This window comes from Sprattus sprattus, assembly GCF_963457725.1.
Source record: "Sprattus sprattus genome assembly, chromosome: 6".
NCBI lineage: Eukaryota > Metazoa > Chordata > Actinopteri > Clupeiformes > Clupeidae > Sprattus > Sprattus sprattus.
The window spans coordinates 19,906,275-19,925,578 of record NC_137925.1 but is presented as its reverse complement, the minus strand read 5'-3'; the positions used below and the strand labels follow the sequence as shown (position 1 = coordinate 19,925,578).

The 19,304-nt window shown below is 43.1% G+C and overlaps 1 protein-coding gene across 1 annotated transcript; it reads left to right on the top strand.

Annotated features, from left to right (window-relative positions):
* Positions 1–11,815: 11,815 nt before the first annotated feature.
* fgf16 (fibroblast growth factor 16) lies at positions 11,816–17,053 on the top strand (the record flags this gene model as incomplete). Its single annotated transcript, XM_080841196.1, has 3 exons — positions 11,816–12,080; positions 13,926–14,029; positions 16,808–17,053. The coding sequence occupies 3 exons, from the start codon at positions 11,816–11,818 to the stop codon at positions 17,051–17,053; spliced, it is 615 nt and encodes a 204-aa protein (XP_080697322.1).
* Between the last annotated feature and the right edge of the window lie 2,251 nt (positions 17,054–19,304).

The following is a 19,304-nucleotide window of genomic DNA, read 5'->3' as shown; positions in this document are numbered from 1 at the left end:
TGCTGCCAGCCACACACTCGACCATCTACCATTACGTCAGCCCCGCCGGCAGCTTGTTAGACGTCGAACACGGGTCCCGGGGACAGTAATCCAGCCTGCACTGTCAACGTTCGCCCGAGGCTCTCTGATTGCCGCATTTCCAAGAACTTAATCTTCTGAAAACAATCTCTGTTTTCACTATCTTCTAAACTGATTAACCTTCTGAATGTGACTTTCCAACAGTGAAGTCAAGAATTGGAGAAAGGAGGGGGAACAAGCTTAGACACACACACACAATCACACACACACACACACACACACACACACACACACACACATTGATGCCAGCTGTAGCCAGTCTGAGTCTGACCTTACCAAAGCTGGGAGGTTGGCGTACACTCACTTACACATACACACAGACTAACCGTGTAAGGAACCAAAAGACTCATCATGAAGATATCCATCCATATTTGTATACATATCGATATTGATCCATATCCATATTGATTGCCAGATCTAAATCTTTATTCAGTAAAAAGAAAAGCAAGGAGCCATTAGACAGCGAGAACAAAGCCAAGCATGTCTAGCTTTAGTGGTTCGTACATAACAAATGATCCATTTGTTTAACTTAGCTATACAGTAGTCTAGGCTTGTCAGAACTATGAGTTAAGCTTGTTAAGTTATAGAATATGAAACGCATGCTCCCATTAGCTGTTAACTTGACCGGACCCGGTGCCAAGTCCATTACAGAATTAGCTGTTGTCTGGCTCACAAAGTGTTACTGTGTTACCCTGAGACTTCCAGTAATAGCCAGCATAGCTCGGCATAGCATCAGCCTCCCATAATCACTAGGTAGGATATTCTAATCAGTCAAATAAACACTGGTCTGTTATGTTCCAAATTTAGAAAGTTCTCATCTGCCAAATGCACATGATTAACATCCTAACTAAAAGGTTTTCCTCTACCGTCGACTTTGTATGACGACTTTGTTTGTTGTACGACTGTATTTACCCTCCAGTTATTGTAGGCTGAAGTTTGAATTAGCCCTAAATCAACATATGATGCTGTTTTACCTATTATGGCTGTGCATCTTTTCTTCCACCTTCTCCTGATGTTGTGTGTCGACTGAACTCACAAGGAGATAAGTTGGGCAATGAGAAGCGTTTTTTTCTTTAGCGAAATCTACTTGATTAATGGTTGTCTGCTGAAAAGTCTCTCTACATCAGATCAGTCTCTCTACATCCCTGAATACTGAGGGCCTTATTCACACATCCCTCTCCCTCGCACACCCCTCTCCCTCACACACTTGCCCTCTCTCTCTCTTTCTCTCTCCCTCTCTCTTTGTCTCTCTCTCTCTCCCTCTCTCTCTCTCTCTCTCTCTGGCCTGGACCCCCTGTGCTCCTGCTTCTCTACATCTGTTAACAAGAATTTCAGAACAACATGTTCAGCTCACTCTTAATTCCTCCCCCCTCCCGTTTGAATTCCGTGACTGCATTACACCTGTCTCATCCTCTCCACGTTATTCTTCCTGGTTCCAAAATATTTGATACAAGAGAACTTAGGAGAAATTGTGTCAAGCATTAAGCATATGCGTACATTTTTAGACTGGCATGACAAAATAGCCTTCCATTATTATCAAGTTGGCAGAATGTCATAGGACTAGGGATTTTCGACTGACCTACATTCCAACCCTAGGTTAGTCTACATTTGTTTCCCTCAAAAACAAATATACTTTACAGAAAAGTCAAGGGTAAGAGCAAGAAAAGTCAAGGGTAGTCAAGGGTAACGAGTTTATGTTACACAAAACCTACCCAAAATATTCATTTTAACTCCAATCTCTTCAGTGTGCCACATCAACTTATGACAACAACTGGACCACGGTCATGAGGTAAAGAAAACATGACTAAACTTGGTGAGAAAAATTCCAAACCAAATCGCGAGGCTGGAAATTGAATTTGCATGCTTTTTTTTTTCGAAGCACACGACTGTTATCAAAAACACCGCTCACATCACTCTCATTCGAACTTTCCATAGCAATAAACTAATGCCTCAACATCTGTCATGTTGACAGTCGATTTGGGAGACGTTTGGAGAAAAAATATTTCATTTGAAAAAAAAAAGGTGAGCTTTAACTGTGCTCGTCAGCTCCCTCTCCTGGTCACAGTCCTCAGCCTGCACTTCCTACAGAACTAGTGAAATCATTGCAATCACCCGAAACAACCCATGACATAACATCAAGAAATAGAAAAAAAAGTTTTATTGCGCTCAATCAGAGACAATACATGTCGATGGTGACGCGAGGCATAGCCATAAAAATGGTCACTCTGTCTCTCATATGGTGGTGAGGTAATGTATCATCATATGTTCGGAGAATTCACTTGTTATGGCAAATAAAGCCATTTGTGGGAAAACCTTTGACAGCATCCCTTGAATCACATCCTGCCAACTGCATGGATAGGGTAACTCATGGGTACTGTGACAACGCAGGACATTTTATAGCAGGTGTTAAGTCACATTTACTGCACCGAGGCATCGAATCAATGACATCTTCCTCAAAGTATCTCCCCGCTCCAAGAGACACGCAGCAGAATGAGATAGGAGAAGATATATGGGTGCAAGGGCAAATAACTCAGTTAATTTACCCCAACGGGATCCCTCTCATGAAGCCAGGAAAAATGTTCCCCGCTTTTGTTTGCGATGCTGCTTTTCTCATCAAACAGTCCATTTTCACCTCAACTGATGCATCATCACCTACTGTATACCTCTCTCTGAGGAAGGCCCGTCGCATTTTCCGTCGTCGTCCACAAGGTGAAATCATTGGAAAATGATGGGCACAGATAATGGAGATGACTGTGTTTGGCTGTTTATCCAGCAACATGAGAATCAGGAGATTGCCTCAGGTCAAGCCCTACCATTGGCCCCTGCAGTCACACATGAATCACCAACAGCAACGAGACACACACACACACACACACACATACACATTTTCAAGGAAGGATATCTAGTGGAATTTTTTGCCCTCCCACGTCTATTCCAAATTAAGATCTTTTTTTGTTTCTTTTTTTTTTCTTCCTGAGTGACGAGGAATGTTGAAGACATTTCAGGCTGCAGTCTGTACACTCTGCTTGCAGGAGCTGTGTGATGTCAGGGAACAGAGAGGCGAAAGAGGTGAGGGCTCGCTGGTGAGCTTCTCTCGTGTGTCTGCATCTACTCTCTCTGTTAATCCTGGGCACTTCAAAGCTGCCACATACTCCGTGTTACTGAACGAATCTGCCCTCTGGCTACGAGCCTAATGAGACAAAAAAAAACACTCCAGAGTTGTTTCTCGGTATGATTAGGTTGTAACATGCACAAGGAGACCAGATTAGCCTTCAGAGAGATTTAATTTTATACAATTCCCAAAAATCTTTCAACAGAATGAAAAGCAAAGTCAATTAGAGAAGAGAGAAGTGGAAAGAAAAGGAATAGACAGAGAGAGAAAGAGGGAGGATGGGAGGAGGGACAGAGAAGGAGGGAGAGAGAGAGAGAGAGAAGGGGGAGAAAGAGAACAAGCATCTGGATTGCCATGTAAATAGTTGTGAAGATAGGTAGAGTTTGGCTCCCTGCCAGACACTCTACAAAGGGCCCGTAACATCTGTTTGGGGTAGATTCCTGGACCTGCGTTGGAGAAAGAATAACACACTCGCTGCAGAGAAGGCCTTCACTTCTGATCGGCTGCACACACATACGCTTGTCTCCACAACGACAGTCAGAAGGAGGGACCATCCCTGAAGGCCAGACAGGACATAGGGTCGCCCCTCCCCCTCCCGCCCTCCGTAAACTCGACAGTTGGGGCTACAGCTTGAAGACAAATGTACTGTGACAGAATCATCACAGTTACGTGATCGATTGCCTTCAGCACCCCTCACTGTTTCCACCGGCAACACTACACAGCCTTACTCAGGACAGTGCTCTTGCCTGCACTGTTGACGAAGTAAATGCATAAAGCAGTATCGCTCTACAAAGAAAAGCCTCATCAATCACTAGGACAACATTCGTCAAAAAAAAAGCTGGAAATTATTGTTTAGTGATCATAGCCACAGCCAGAGAATGTTCAGATCATATTCTAGAACATCAGAGAACATCAGAGGGTCTCATGAAGAGATTATGACTGACTCACTTCCCCCCCAGTGAAACCACAAGTGTGCTGTAAGGGAAGAGGTCAGTGACCTCATAACCCAAGCACCCAAGTGGCAAGCAAACATCTCCAACAAGGAACAAAGGATCAGAGCAGTGAGGTCCAATGACGCAAATTTCTCTCTTATTCTCTTTGTTTTCGCCCTTTATAGCATGAGCATGTGAGAGCAATTTGTATAACAAATGTTGGTTTTAGACAGTGTTCCCTGCTCACCAGTGGCTATGCAACCCCCTCATCCACCCCCCACCCCCAAATACACCTACAAAGACTTCCCTTAATTAGTGGTTAAGAGCAAAGCAAAACAAATTAATTAATACTATCTGTGGGTGGGAGTAACATCCAAAGAAAAGCAGGCACAGTTACGTTATGACATTACCTAAATTCGAATGCATCTGCTCACGAACCCCGTCACCCCCCAAACCTGACCGTACCCCACCCCACCGCCGTGCAACTGCCTTTGAGTGTGTTAGGGGGACCACCTGCGGGAAAGAGGAGACCCTGCCTGTTATGTCTCTGGGATGAAATAGAATAACATATCCAGCTCTCCAAATAACCCCCAGATCATTTTCCTTTGTGCGGCACAGACCTCCGAAAGGTATTACAGGAAAGGATGATATCATTTGCTGGGGTTTCAGACTTTTCTCTTTCTTTCCTTTTCTTTTCTCTGTGTCCTTTCTTTCTTTTTTTTTTTTTTTTTGCAGGGGGAAAATGGTGCAGTTGACATTCTGGGTGCTTCTTGGTGATGATCAAACTTTTGGAAAAGCAAATCGAACGACACAGGGTGAACAATTTTAACCGAAGCAACTTGCAAGCGAGCGAGTGCACAACACAAGGCTATTCAAACAAGCTAACGTTGAAGGGTTTCATTAACGTTGTTTCTGTTTTAGATCAGGGGCAGCTCCAATTAAACAGATGAAGCAGTGTTTAATAAAAATAAACAAAACAAATGGATTCAAACTGTGTGCGTCTGTTACGTTTAACGATTGTTAACTTGCCTTTGTTGTTGTGTATAGCAGAGACAAACTGACAAAGTAAGCTGTACAAACAGCGGCCCCCACTGTCCCAATTTAAAAAGACATGAAGCAAAGTGGGGTATAGATAGATTTCAATTGGTGAGATCTATTTTGATCAACTGACCTTCTGTCCAAGGTTGGTAGCACCGATTTGCTATTTTGAATCGATTGTGCACATCCATACGCAATAATGTAAATGTGATTGACAGTAGGTCTGACAAATTACAGTGTTCGATCACTATCACAATCGTGCTACAGCTATGCTAGGTTATCCCGCTTTCAAACAATGAGCAATATAACAGCAATAAACGATAAAGTTACTTTCAGCAAACATCCATGGGGTTGACAGTAGAATTGCATCCTCAGGTTCTGTTTGCTATTAAGAAAAAGCGCAGTTTAAGTGTGAGGTTAGACCACATCTGACTTAACTCTACCAGAAAACCCGGTCTTGTACAAACGTTTTCAGGCAGGACTAGCTAATATCAGTTAAGAATTTTTGTTCTTACTAGCTAGCTTATCTTACATCTGACTTCGATTCAACATTGAAAGTGACAATACATGGCGTCTATCGTTTTTTTTGCAAGTTTTTTTTTTACCCTATGAGAAACCACAGGAGACAACTGCACTTGTTAAAGCTGTGGCTTGAATGGGTTAGTGTCAGATAGTGTCAGCTAGCAAGGTAAGAGAACAGATCATCTTTATTTGAAACTTATGGCTCTAGAAAATCTTGATGTTTGCTAAACGTAAGTTGTGAGTTTAGTTATGTTACACTTGCTATTGAATTGCAGTTGTTTTTGGAAAAGGTGTGTAGAACCTGATAATGTAATAATTTCCTGATAACGTAATAACCCTGATAATGTAATAAAAAATCCCTCATAAGTCCCTAAAAGATGTAATAAAACCTGATAATGTAATAATATCCCAATAATGTAATAAAGTGCATTTCCCAATAATGTAACAATCGCCATACCAATAATGTAATAAAATGTTACATTAATTGGAAGTTATTACATTATCAGGTTAGCCTCAATTTTGCAGAACCTGATAATGTAATAAATTCCTGATATTGTAAAAACTTTGGTCAGTGCTGAAATATTGGGACACCAGTTATTCAGACCAAGTAGTGATGCTGTGTAGACAACCACCCACTATTGTTTTGCTCATATTTTGATCCCAATGGTATTTAGCCTCGCAAGCCAAACCTGTACAGCAAGAAGCTGAGGAAAGTAGAGGAAATGCATGTTGCATGATGTTTTGCAGTATATAGTGTAATTTTTAAGGGACATTGCTACACAAAATCAAAAGAGAATTTGATATAAATCAAATAGCGAAATGTCAGCTATTGATGATCAATGAGGACTTAGAAACTCAATGTTCTATGTGCCCATTAGCTGCAGGTCTATAACATACCAAAATGTTCTTATTTTTTCTCTATTTGTTGATTACCACTGAATATCCCTTTCACCATTGTAAAAATTGTGCATTCGCAATCATATAAAATATATACTGTATCTGCTAATAGTGAAGCAGCAGGTCTCTGGACAACTTGACTGTTTGGACCTCAGTTATTACAATATCAGGTAATTATTACATTATCAGGTTCTGCAAAATTATTGGGAAATGCACTTTATTACATTATCGGGGTATTATTACATTATCAGGTTTTATTACATGTTTTAGGGACTTATGAAGGAATTTGTATTACATTATCGGGAGTTATTACATTATCGGGAAATTATTACATTATCAGGTTCTACAAGGTGTTGGTGATATTTCACTTTACAGCAGTAATATACCTACTTATCTTACTTGTTTCATTGTAAAGTGTTGGTAAATATCTCAATTTAATTTGAAGCTTATATAGTGAGTTTGGGAGACATTTATTCTACTTTTTTGCCCACCTGCTTTGTAGGATGAGATTTGTTTCTGGTGTTTGACTTTTGCTTTCAGGATTATTCCACTCAAAATAGGTACTCTCTGTTGTTTATTATTGTTACTTTGGCCTCTCCTTGTGCTTTAGTGTTTAGTGTTTTTGTTCATGTTTTTTATTAAATAACATAACAATTGGTAATATATAGTATTAATTGTATTAAAGCTAAAGTTTGATTGTGTACCGCTGAGGCAGAATGCAATACTAATGTTCTCCAAACTCCCCAAACAGGGACATAACCACTGTCAACACATTTAGCCTGGGTGAATCCAACACATTTAGCCTAGGTGAAAAGCCGAGTAATTCCAGAGCCATCTGACAATTATCAGAAGGCGCATGATGATGTAATCCTTGAATGCAATAATATGTGATACCTTGAAGGTTAGTTTCATAATTTGTTAGTCTCAATTTGTCACTTTGTTTCCCTGAAATTCACCAGAACACACCTTGTAAGGGCTTATTTTTTCAAAATATTTAGTTTCTGGGTGGGATTGCCCCTTGTCCCCCATGGCTTTCTTGGCTTTAGTATTGTATGCTTCATACTCTGGTTTAGTATTGTATGCTTCATACTCTGGTTCAGTATTGTATGCTTCATACTCTGGTTCAGTATTGTATGCTGTATGCAAACAACAGTCACCACTGTTTTGGGCAGACGTAAATGCAAGGTAACCTTAGGAAGTTGAAGAAAAAACAGTAAACAAGAACAAGCAGAAATGATTAAAAAAAAGCATCAGTCCATTTACATAAGAAGGATTTGATGGTGACTATCTCTAAAGAGAAGAGCGATTTATGGGGGGTTTTCATTTCTACAGGCATTTGTTGATGTGTTGACAGTAGCTCCATATCTAACAAAAAAAGAGAGGCGTTCTTTTTTTCCTTTGAAAGAAAGCACTGGTACTGAAGTGTACCATAAACCGCAATGGCACGAAAATATGCATGAGATTCTGGTTCAGGAACATATGATAGGGGTTAAGTGAGACATCGGGGGTGGTTTCATTTACCTGGGTCCCCTCCAGGTGATCTTCCAGAAAGGGCGCAGATGAGAGTTTGCCAAAACCAAATAAACAGGCTCAACACTTATTGCCCTCAATTGATTTGGTATAAGTATGACCCTCATTTTCAGATTTAGTTTCTGTATTTTGAGGCCTGCTGGGAATATAGTCGGGGGATAGACGGTGTGTGTGTGTGGTTTGGAGGGGGGGGGGGGGGGGTTGGAGTGTGAGAAGTTGGTAGTTATTATCTCTCTCCTACATCTTTGTAGCTACATAGCATATGGGAACATTTTCTACGCACAGGTTTTTCTTTTTTCAATTTCTTTCCTCAACAGCCATAAATCCACCATGTCAACAATAAAATATAGCTTACCCAGCAACAGATGGAGTTGGAGAAAAGGCGAAAAGGGGGAGAAAACCCCAAATCTAAATTTTACCACTACTAAATTTTACAGCTGACACAAAGCACACAGCTCTAACAATCCCCCAGAGATTTGGCGAGAGAAAGAGTGTGCATGTGTGTGTGTGTTTCATCGGATGGATCTTAAGAGTCGTCTTCACCTGAAATAACTCAATCTTTTCACAACTGATGCAGTACCACATCCTACTACTTGTCTGCTCGAATCAACACCTTCACGGCCTTTGAATGATATAGCCCTATTATAACCAACCAGCTACCAACGTCCTGAAGGGTCAGCATTGTAATTCAGTATTTCTCATATTCTGTCAGCCCCCCTTCCCCCAACTGTCACCACCACCTCTAAGGAGACCACCTCTCACCAAGATAGTATACCAAGATAGTATACAAGATAGTATACTAAGTCTTCAGGAGTCTTTCTGTTAGCTGGTAAATAATACTAAATACAACTTAAACAAAATTCTTTGACAAATAGTGAGGAATTGTGGAGTGCAACAAATGCTCTCACCTTCAGAAGCAGGGCCTCTTTCCTCCCAGCAGTAGAGATCCTGCAGAGAGAACGAGTGCAACATGTTTTAGACGTTACTGCACATGACAAAGCAGTTAAAACAGGCATGGATTTTTAACACAGAGAGAAAGGTTTATACTGTACTTTACTGATGGCATTGTTGGAGCAGTCACAGCATTGCAATGCCAAAACACCAGCAACAGCAAGGTTATAGATTCAGTTCACTGGGAAGTCGGTAAGTTGCTTCGGATAAATGTAGCTGATAAACAAGCACAAACAAACAAACACATAAACAAATAATAAAGACCTTGCTTGAATTTTCCCATCATAAGTAGGCTAAAGGAAATGACGAAAACACATGGTTTCAGAAATACACACCAGTCTTATTTTATGACCATAAACATTCATGCGAACAATAGTCTAGGCATTCATATCTAGTCTGTGTGTCCCTGGGTAACCTTTGTTTTCAAAGTCAGGAATGAATGTATTTTAAAATATGATCCTTATAAAATAAGTGTTTTCAATGCATAGATTCTTGGTGTAAGATAACTTTGTCAAATTGTCAGATGATGACTAATGCAGCACTGTTCTGTGAAACAATATGCTGTTGCTCACATTGCAAGTAAATGATATTGCACGTCCGACTTTGAAGAAAACACACATAGGCATTCACAAACAAATTTTGACTGCTAAAATTAACGTTCTCAACAGTGTTGTAACACCCTTCTGAGCGTTGCTTTTTTCAGTCCCACAAATGGATTCAACAGAATTCTGGCGCTGTCTTGATATTTTTAATATAGGCTGATCTCTGCTCTAGCACCAGTCTGAGCCCAGCTGTGTGAATCACTGGCCTGTGGAGTAATAAGAATCTGCATGGGCTCCTGAACAGGTACAAACACACCTGAGGACAGGGGTTTTCCTGGAGAGGAACAACAACACCTCTAATTATTAAATCATGTTATTGACATAATAGTGTCTTCTGTTCTTCCTCTTGACGTGACTTTTGGACCAGCTGACTAATTAAACCTGTCTTGGGGATTTGTTTGTATTTCATGCACAATAGGCATGTGGATTAGGCTTGGGGAAAAAACGCCAATAACCGGCTAGCACAGGCCAGGGCCTGTTCTAATAAGGGGAAAAGGAGGCCCAATCAAATCATAAATCACATCTTTCATTTATTACTCTTGATAGAGCTTTTACAATCTTCTTTCATGTCAGCTGCTCAAGCGTAGTGTTAGAGCCAAATGTGTTCTCCAGAGATGGAACATGTTCGACATGTATGTCCATTAAACATTGAATTCTGAGCTGACAGGTTTTTGGAAAAAGACCTCACCAGAAAGCACTGTTGAGAGAGCGAAACGCAGCCGCGAATCTCTGGGAAGAGGGTGTGAATTTCAAATGACAAATGTAGTGCATACGGTTAGGGGGTCGCAGGCAAACCTCTCACGCTACCTTGCAATAACTTACACGACTTGAAACATGTTGGTCTATTACAATCGAGACAGATTCCCCCTCAAAGGACGAGCGAGGTCAATACCTCCACAAATTCTCTCTGAGAGGACACGTTGTTATTAGGCGGAGGCTTCTGACGCTGCGCATGACTTTCTCAAGCTGTGCGTTGGTGGATATAAGACGGTCCATATGATGCCGCTCGAAATTATTATCATTCTCATGTCTACTGACGCATACGTTTCGAACTTTATTAAAGAGTCCAGGCATTCTGTGTGCCGGTCAAGTTTAATAAAATACGTCATCAACGTTTTGTCTGTCGCCCCCATCTCACCCCCTCCCCTTCTCCTCAGTCTACAATCTAGCAGCTGGTTTAGCGCTATACTACTACCGCCGAGGGACAAGACGAGGAAGCACCTGCTTCCAACGAGGAGGTGGAGAAAAAACTTTCATTAAAACTTCAAACTCAGCTTCTCCAGTGGCTCGTAATACACACCACAGCGAGCGCACCGCTATCGGACTGAACTTTTCCCTCAGACTTTTGACGCAGGTCCTGACGGCCAGCTGCCGCTTCTTGGTTTGGTCCGGGAGGCGGAGAGGAGAGGGGGACTGTGCCATATGAGAAAGGTGTGGTATACTCTGGACGCGCTGGAGATTTTTTTTTTTTTTCAAAACTCCATTTCCACGGATGATTTTCCTCATGGACATTTTTGTTCCACCGCTCCCATGTAACTTTCCAGCTCGCTATCATCCACAACGCGTAATGCCTTGATTGATGTAGGCAAACTTTTGGCTCTGACACATCTCGGCGCACACCAATCAAAGTGTTTCTTGCGTGCGTCTCCTTACACGTTTTTATCTCAAACTACAAGCTGCAGCTCAAGACAGTTATGCTCCAACGGCTGGGTGAGATGCACGGACTTCTTTCCGACTTCGATTCCAGCTTTAATAACAGAGTAATTTTGGAGGGAGTTGCGGTTACTGGGACAAAAGCATCGGCAGTATCAATAACAAAGGCTCGGGTAAAACGACATTTTTCCTCAGTAAGGAAATTGATGTGCGTAAAGAAGGGATGCCAGCCAGGCGTGGCTTGCATTTGAATATCCAATTTGAGAATGCGCGGCAAGTATGTATATAAACGGCTCTTTCAATCTAATAAACAGACATTTCCATGTGATGAATAGTGCGGGACGATTAATGAAGTAGTTTTATGAGGAGCAAGCCATCGCGCGCCGGGCACGTCCTCACGGGCATCTGCATGGGTCGGACCCTCGCCTCACACAGCCAACCGCTCCTCCAGAGTCAACTTATATTTCACATTGCATAAACAACTCTGCCAAGTGTGCGCGATGGCAGAGGTCGGGGGATTTCTCGGGGCCCTGGATTTGGATTTACAAAGCTTGCCTGCATTGGGACCTCTCTCAGAGTCGCCTGCAGGTTTGAATGAAAGATTGGGACTGATCGAGGGGAGATTACAGCGAGGGTCTCTCACGGATTTTGAACACCTTAAAGGGATTCTGCGGCGGCGACAGCTGTATTGTAGGACCGGCTTTCAACTGGAGATATTTCCCAACGGCACGGTTCATGGTACCAGACAGGATCACAGTAGATTCGGTGAGAGCGCATCATTGAACCACGTTTGTCAATAAATCATCGCATCTTGACGCACACTCTTCTTTGGCATTGACGAGTTTGGTGAAATAGATTATTTTTACCCCGCCATTGGAAACGCCGCCCATTAATCATTTAAAGTAGAGGTCAAAATTTACATAGGAGACAGACAAAGTGTCGCTAACACTTTGGACACTGGACAGGGATTAAAGGAGGTTTTTGGTTCTTGTTGCCCGTCGCTGTCTGTGGTGAGAGAGCCGGGACATTTGAGAACATGATTCACTGGGGAGTGAAGCAGGGTCGTTCAGGGCATTTAGCCTAGATTTTTAAGGACAATTTTGTCGAACATGGTTTTGTCTGGTCCCTGTAGACTTCCTAGTTTGTAACAGGTTTACAAAGGTTCACGATCTCCAGTGTCGCCCACCCACAGCCTGGGAGACCCCAGTATCCGCGCAACTCCCTGTGCTGACAAGCGCTGTAAAGAACGCAGGTGTCTTCTCTCAGCTGTAAACAAGTGAGCGGAGTTAGGCTGTTTTTTTTCTTTCTTGGTTAAACTTGTTCAAAGGACACAGGACCGACATACATCATTAATTGTACGTTTAATGTAAATCGTTCGTGATGTTGAACTTATCATAAGAAAACAGAGTAGAGCAATAAAAAGTTAATGTTCACAGTGTCTGCAGGTGAAGCTACGCCAAGAGAACGTTAAAATATTTCTAAATCAAGGCATGACCACTCTGGAATTCAAGGAGCTTTTGTGTTGGGTTCTTAACCAAAACAAGGCACTTCAGTGGATTGGGTGGTCTGCGAGTCTGTGTCTGGCATCCTTTAAAGGCGAAATTTAAAGCGTTTGTCAGCAATGTGTTACACAAAGCCTGTGTCTTTGATTAGACGAATGAGAAACACGCGTTTCTTCTCGCAGGCGTTGCAGGGATTTTCTGTGTCATCTCTTGGCATCTCAGCGCATAGGAATAGTTGATCCAGGTGGCCAGGCGCTAGCGCTAGTTCTTTTTTTGTGAACCTACTTTTAGTTTTGTGAACAAACACTACTTTTCTTGAGTTTGAACTTGTTAAGGTTTTTATAACAAAAACAGTTTTCCCTTGCTTCGGCGGAGCCATTCCTCAAATATACGCGTTCTTGTAAAGCTCAGTAGATTGGCAAGGTAGATAGACGGTCTTGGGCATTCATTATTTATGAGCACATTCACCTGACTTCTCGTTGCGAAGACATGCAGGGAGACCGGCAGGTGTTGTTGATTCAGGAGTGCCTGTCTAGTTTCGGGATCCCCTACACAAATCAGAGCCGTTCGATTTCCCAGAAGCATCATTTACAGTCAAACGACCATTCTAAGGCGCAATAAAACACCGTAGACATGTTGCCTTCCTTCTGGTCAAGGAAGTTACCATCTTACATGTAAAAGCAGCCACCTTCTCCTGCGGTGGTAAACAGTGTTTTTTATACATGCAGCATTTCACTGGACAGCAAGACTATGTCAAAAATGTTTGTTATCGGCTTTGCACAGGTACAGGCAGCGTATAAACATGTCATATTTACACATCTGCAATAGCTTGAGGAGTTTCCCACAAATGTGTTTAATACTCATCTTAACTCTCCTGTGTCATGTAATGTTTAAAGAAAAACGATTTGTTTTTGGTACACCTGATGTGTATTTAATACTGTAAAACTAAATGGTTATGATCTAAACAGATGACATGCAAAAAGGAAGATGATATACAGATACCACCCACGTTAAGTGGACAACTCTGGACAACATAGGACAGCTCAGATAAATGACTAAAGTGTGCTCTCCATTTTCTTTTTGCCAAAAAAAACCCAAACAATCTCAGGTATTCTGGAGTTCATCAGTTTGGCAGTGGGCCTGGTCAGCATTCGGGGAGTGGACGCAGGCCTGTACCTAGGGATGAATGAGAGAGGCGACCTCTATGGGTCGGTAAGTCAACCCCCCACACACATACTCTCTCTCCATCCACAACACCACCTAATCATATCCTGTTTGCGACTATCTTAATTAAAGATTCTGCTTTAAAGAGCTTCATTGCAGCGTTTGGGCTAGCTAGCATGGACATGCCACTGGCATAAGCCCACAGAAATGGCAGATCAGATTCCCGCCTTGCAGTAATTTGCGTGGGCCGGTATGGCAGACACCAGTCCTGTGTCTTAATCTGTGCCCGTATGAGGCCAGACATAGCAGGTCATGTTTGTGCAGCCGAGATTCTCCCCATGACCCTCTCCACTTGTCTGCAGAGCGCGTCTGTGAGAGCGGGAGACAGGTGGAGTGAGAATTATAGAGGTTTAGAGAATGAGAAAGAGAGAAAAGAGAGAGAGAGAGGGGAAAGGAACTCCATGGCCATAAGCCAGTCAGGCTTGTTTACCCCGATTTCAGGGGTTGTTTTTCTCCCACACCAGATACATTTCGCCACAAAGAATCTTAAATCTCGAAGGAGAAGGAAACCTCCCCTTTCGTGTCCTCTAAAATATTTACATTTTTTCCAGGGTACACACATAGGTCGGTTTAGAGAACATGTTCGCACTGGGGGGGGGGGGGGGGGGATATATGATCGGTGAGTGAGGCAGGGCTGGAGAGGTGCTATGGGTTCCCTCGGTATGTGAGAGAGCCCTGGCTCTAATACCTGAAGATATGCCTGTTAAAATAACATGCCTTTGTAAGATAGCATGCTAAATCAATCACCATTTGCTGATGGGCTGTCTTAGCCTCTTCCCCTCTTTCTCTCTCTCTCTCTTTCTCTCTCTCTCTCGCTCTCTCTCTGTCTGTTGTTTTCCCAGCACTTGCCCGACACAGGAGGGAGAGACAGGCTATCAAATTTCTCCGAGCAGAAAGGGAAGGTCTAACTAAATATCTCAGGGTCTTAAGAGTAGGGTGGAAAAAAACCTCATAATTGACTCGCTCTTGAGAAAAAAGAAGTGGGACTTAACATGTAACTTGATAAAGACCTATTAAAATGTGCAAGTATCTGTGGACTCAGGCAGAGGGTCAGTAACAGAGGAGTGTTGAGGGGCTTGGTAGCCTCTCTATTCCATAATTTCTCCTGGGAAGAGTGCACTCTGCCCTGGCCTAGTGTTTACTGCACACACACGCGCACACACACACACACACACACACACACACAAACACACACACGAACACACAGATTCCCTTGTCAGGGCGATAGGCCGACAGACAGACAGACAGACAGACAGACCAGCCGGTCGGACCTGTCAGTGCTCTCCCACAAGTGTTCTTCCCCATCACACCCCCCACCCCACCCCATCCAAATAAAATCCATGTTTTTCAGTCCAGACACATTGAAATGTGTGCACTGCTGTTGGGTATGACTAACTCGCCTTGAATCCTTTAAGTGGCTGAGAATGAACGTCTTAAGTCCAACTACTGAAACAAAAACAAAAAAAGAAATCACATTTATTATTTCATAGCCATGCTTGTCCAAGGCACTCAATCCATCTTGTTCGTGTACCTTTTCCCTTTTTTCGTGGACTCAGACATGGCTCGGTCTCGCTTCTCTGTATTCAGTCCATATGTGAGGTTCTGCCATTTCTGACTCTAGCACAGCGATTGACATAGTCTTGTAACAGAGCCATCACACGTCAGCAGGAACTGCAGAACAGCCCAGATTTACTCCATGATTCTTGGTGGCCCCATCAACTAACAAATCCACACCTGCTAAACTCCAGAGTGTTCTCTCTGTTCTCTCTCTCTCTCACACACACACACACACACACACACATCAGCAGACAGCCCATACACTTGTCTCACAGGCTGCTGTGTTTCAACTAGCTGTGCCTCTTGCATCACTGAAGGTGAATGGAGGGTTGGATAACAAGCCGAAAGGTTTATGGCTCTTTAACTAAAAAGTTCTCCTCTGCAAGTCTCTCCTCCCACTCTTTTTGGTCAGTGAATGTGTGTGTGCATGCATGTATGTGTATGAATGTATGTGTGTGAGAGACAGAGAGAGAGAGAGAGAAAGAGACGGCAGTAGACACCTGTTACCTGGGATTAGTTTCATCCTGGTGTGCTGTGTTACACAATAGTGCAAGACCAGTGCCGCTTCTAGCCTCTGACCAGTTCACAATTGACCGTGGCCCTAATCTGGCACAAATCCATGCCTAAAGTTATCTCTTATCACATCCCATCACATCTCCCCCTCATCGTCTCTCACTCCGTCACCCTTGCTAGTTCTGTGGTCCGACCAGGGCAGCAGCGGCCACATACATATATCACTAGGACTACAGCCTGGATATTCAACACTCTAGAATAGAACTGCTAGAATCGTATCCCCACTGCTACTCCAGCCCAGCATGGCTGCTAGAGAAAAGGGTAGCTGCTTGAAACCACCCCGACTAACCCCCCCCCCCCTCCCCCCCCCCCAGAACGATGTGAGCCTTTACCATGTAAACAACACTGAACCCATTGCTTGGATGTCACCAGAGGAGCTGCTGGATGTTATGCGGTTCTCACGGACACTCTGTTATGACTGTTTGCCTAATAAGTAAACCTGGACGTCGCTCAGGCCAAAATATTTGTAGCTAAATCCGTCTCTCTCAAAGTGCGGAGGCTCTCCGAGAAAGATGTGATGGAAAGCGCTGGCCAGCATGTGGTGCATATTATTTCTCCTCCGCACGTCCTAAATCATCTCTTTCTTTCTGCTCTTTTTTCATCTCCCTTTTCATGGTGTTTTGTTTTGTCTTGCAGAAGAAGCTGACAAAGGAGTGTGTGTTCCGCGAGCAGTTTGAGGAGAACTGGTACAACACCTACGCCTCCACGCTCTACAAGCACACTGACACGGGGAGGTACTACTACGTGGCCTTAAACAAGGACGGCTCGCCGCGAGAGGGCGGCAGGACTAAGAAGCACCAGAAGCTCACACACTTCCTACCCAGGCCTGTGGAGATAGACAAGATCCCGCAGGCTTACAGGGACCTCTTCCAACCCACGTGACCGAAATTAGGGCCCGGGTCTCGGGCACGGCCACGGATAGGTGTGGAGATGGCGGATGGATGGACGGACCGGTGGACTCCCTGAAATCCTCCCATTGCCGCTCCTCCTCCCATTGCCACTCCTCCCCCCCTCTCCTTTCCTCTCTGGCCAGTGTTTATATTCACCTTCTGGTGCTAGTAACCATGGCTTTCGGCCCTTTCCTGTGCAGGGATAAACAGGCCGTGTGTGTGTGTGTTCCTGGACACTGTAGCTTCCCCTCCTTGATGGGTCACAAACAATTGTTTTTTTTCTGTCCTCTTTTTCTCATCGATCAGGCAGGCAGGTGTGTGTGTGTGTGAGAGTGAACTAGCGAGTGAATCTGGCACGAGCCAGATCTGGCCAAAGCGATGGCCATCGTACCTCTCAATCACCTGAATCTCAAACCAGGTGGGGGGCACAATGTGGGGAAAAGAGGAACTATATCACAAAATGACCTGAGGAAACCACTCTGGACCTGAAGAAACCACTCTAGACCTGCTTGTGGGACTGAACCCTTTTGAACATGGGCAAGCACTTGGTCACTGCACTTCCCCTGCAATTACTTGGGGGGGAGAAAAAGACATCTCTATGTTCTTAAAAATCAGCTCCACTGGTCCATTAAGTAGCCTACGACTCTATGTATTCATTTCCCATTTCATTTAATAGTGCAGTGCAGCATACAGCTCTAGCTAGGGCAAGGGTTAGCATAATGTACATTGTGTACACTGTGAAGAACATTGTATTACAGCCTTTCATAAAGTCCTGAACCCCCCTGGGCAACAAAACTGAGGTGTTTTGAGGTAAACAGGACAATCTACCACTAGGTCTTTATACGTATGTGGGATAAACTCTAGGCTTTGAATCAAGATGTAGTAAATCAGCATTACCAATGAACTTTGTTTATATATATAAAAAAAAAAGTAGTTGAACGTTTCAGGTACTTTTATATGGATACTAGACCATGTAAACCTTTTACATGGAAGACTAGACCAAAATTCAAGAATGAGAAATAATGCGTCATCATGGTACATTAGAGTAGGACATGATAGCAAGACCAGCATCTTCAGTGTGGCACACAAGATGTCAACAAGCACTTACGCACACCCCTCTGAACACGCTCTCTAGCATTGTAGAAGGATCCGGAAGGTTCTCTTAGCCACAACTCATCCAATCAGGAACAGTCATGCCAGTTCAGAGAAACATCTGGGCTGGTATGGCATGTGGGTTTTCAAAGGTGTAACACTGAAATTAATCATACGCGCCAATCATTTACTCTTATTTTGAAGCGAGTTTAAAAGTTTAGTTGAGGCTAAAAGTAGCAACCATTGTGCCCTTCTTATAGCGCTGCATCATCTAAACAGGAGACCCGTTTCCTTGTTACATGACAGAGGCGAGATTTCACAGTGCTTTTTAAAGACGTCAACAGAGATGGAATTTCAAGAATGTTCTTCCTGGTCCTTCCCAGCGCAAGCATCTCTTTGAGGGAGGGAGGGTGGACGTAGGGTTGGGTGAGCCAAGAGCTTCACAGTGGCATTCTGTTTGGACAGCCTGTGAGTTGTGGTGTTGATATCTCCGGCACAGAGGAACTAGGGAGGAGTGGCAAAGTGCCATTGGTTTGAGGCTCAGGTCAGAGGTCAATGTTTCGTGGGCATAGATAGGACCTTTGTTGCTAAGGAACCGAGATTGACTTGTAATGTTCAGACTGTCAGGAACATTATTAACAAAAAATAAATGCAAAGTGACAGAAGTGTAAATATGTATGAACCTATTTATGAGATGTACAATATATTTATTTTCTACATATAAAATTATAAATCTATATATTTATTTATTGCAAAGACTTTATTTTGTAATGAACTTGAAGTTATCAGAACTGTAGATTCTACTGAAAATATACAATGAAAAAATGCTATCAAAACATTTGAATTGAAAAGGAATCGACAATAAAATTGTCATATCGACTGTCTATTGTGAGTGGATATTTTTGAGTGAGTGGAAAGCAAAATTAATGGCCTGGCTCTTGGGCAATCCCTTTGATCTCCTTTAAGAAGTAATACACAATATTACATTGGAGGGGAGGATAAGATAAGAAAGCAGAGAGGATAACCATAATGTGTGATAAGGTGCTTTGATTTATGTGCTAGGCATCATAGTTATGTGAATCAACATGTCTTTTCCCCCCCCCTCTTCACTTTCCTTGTTTGTGCGAGAGGGGAAATTCTCACCTTTCCTC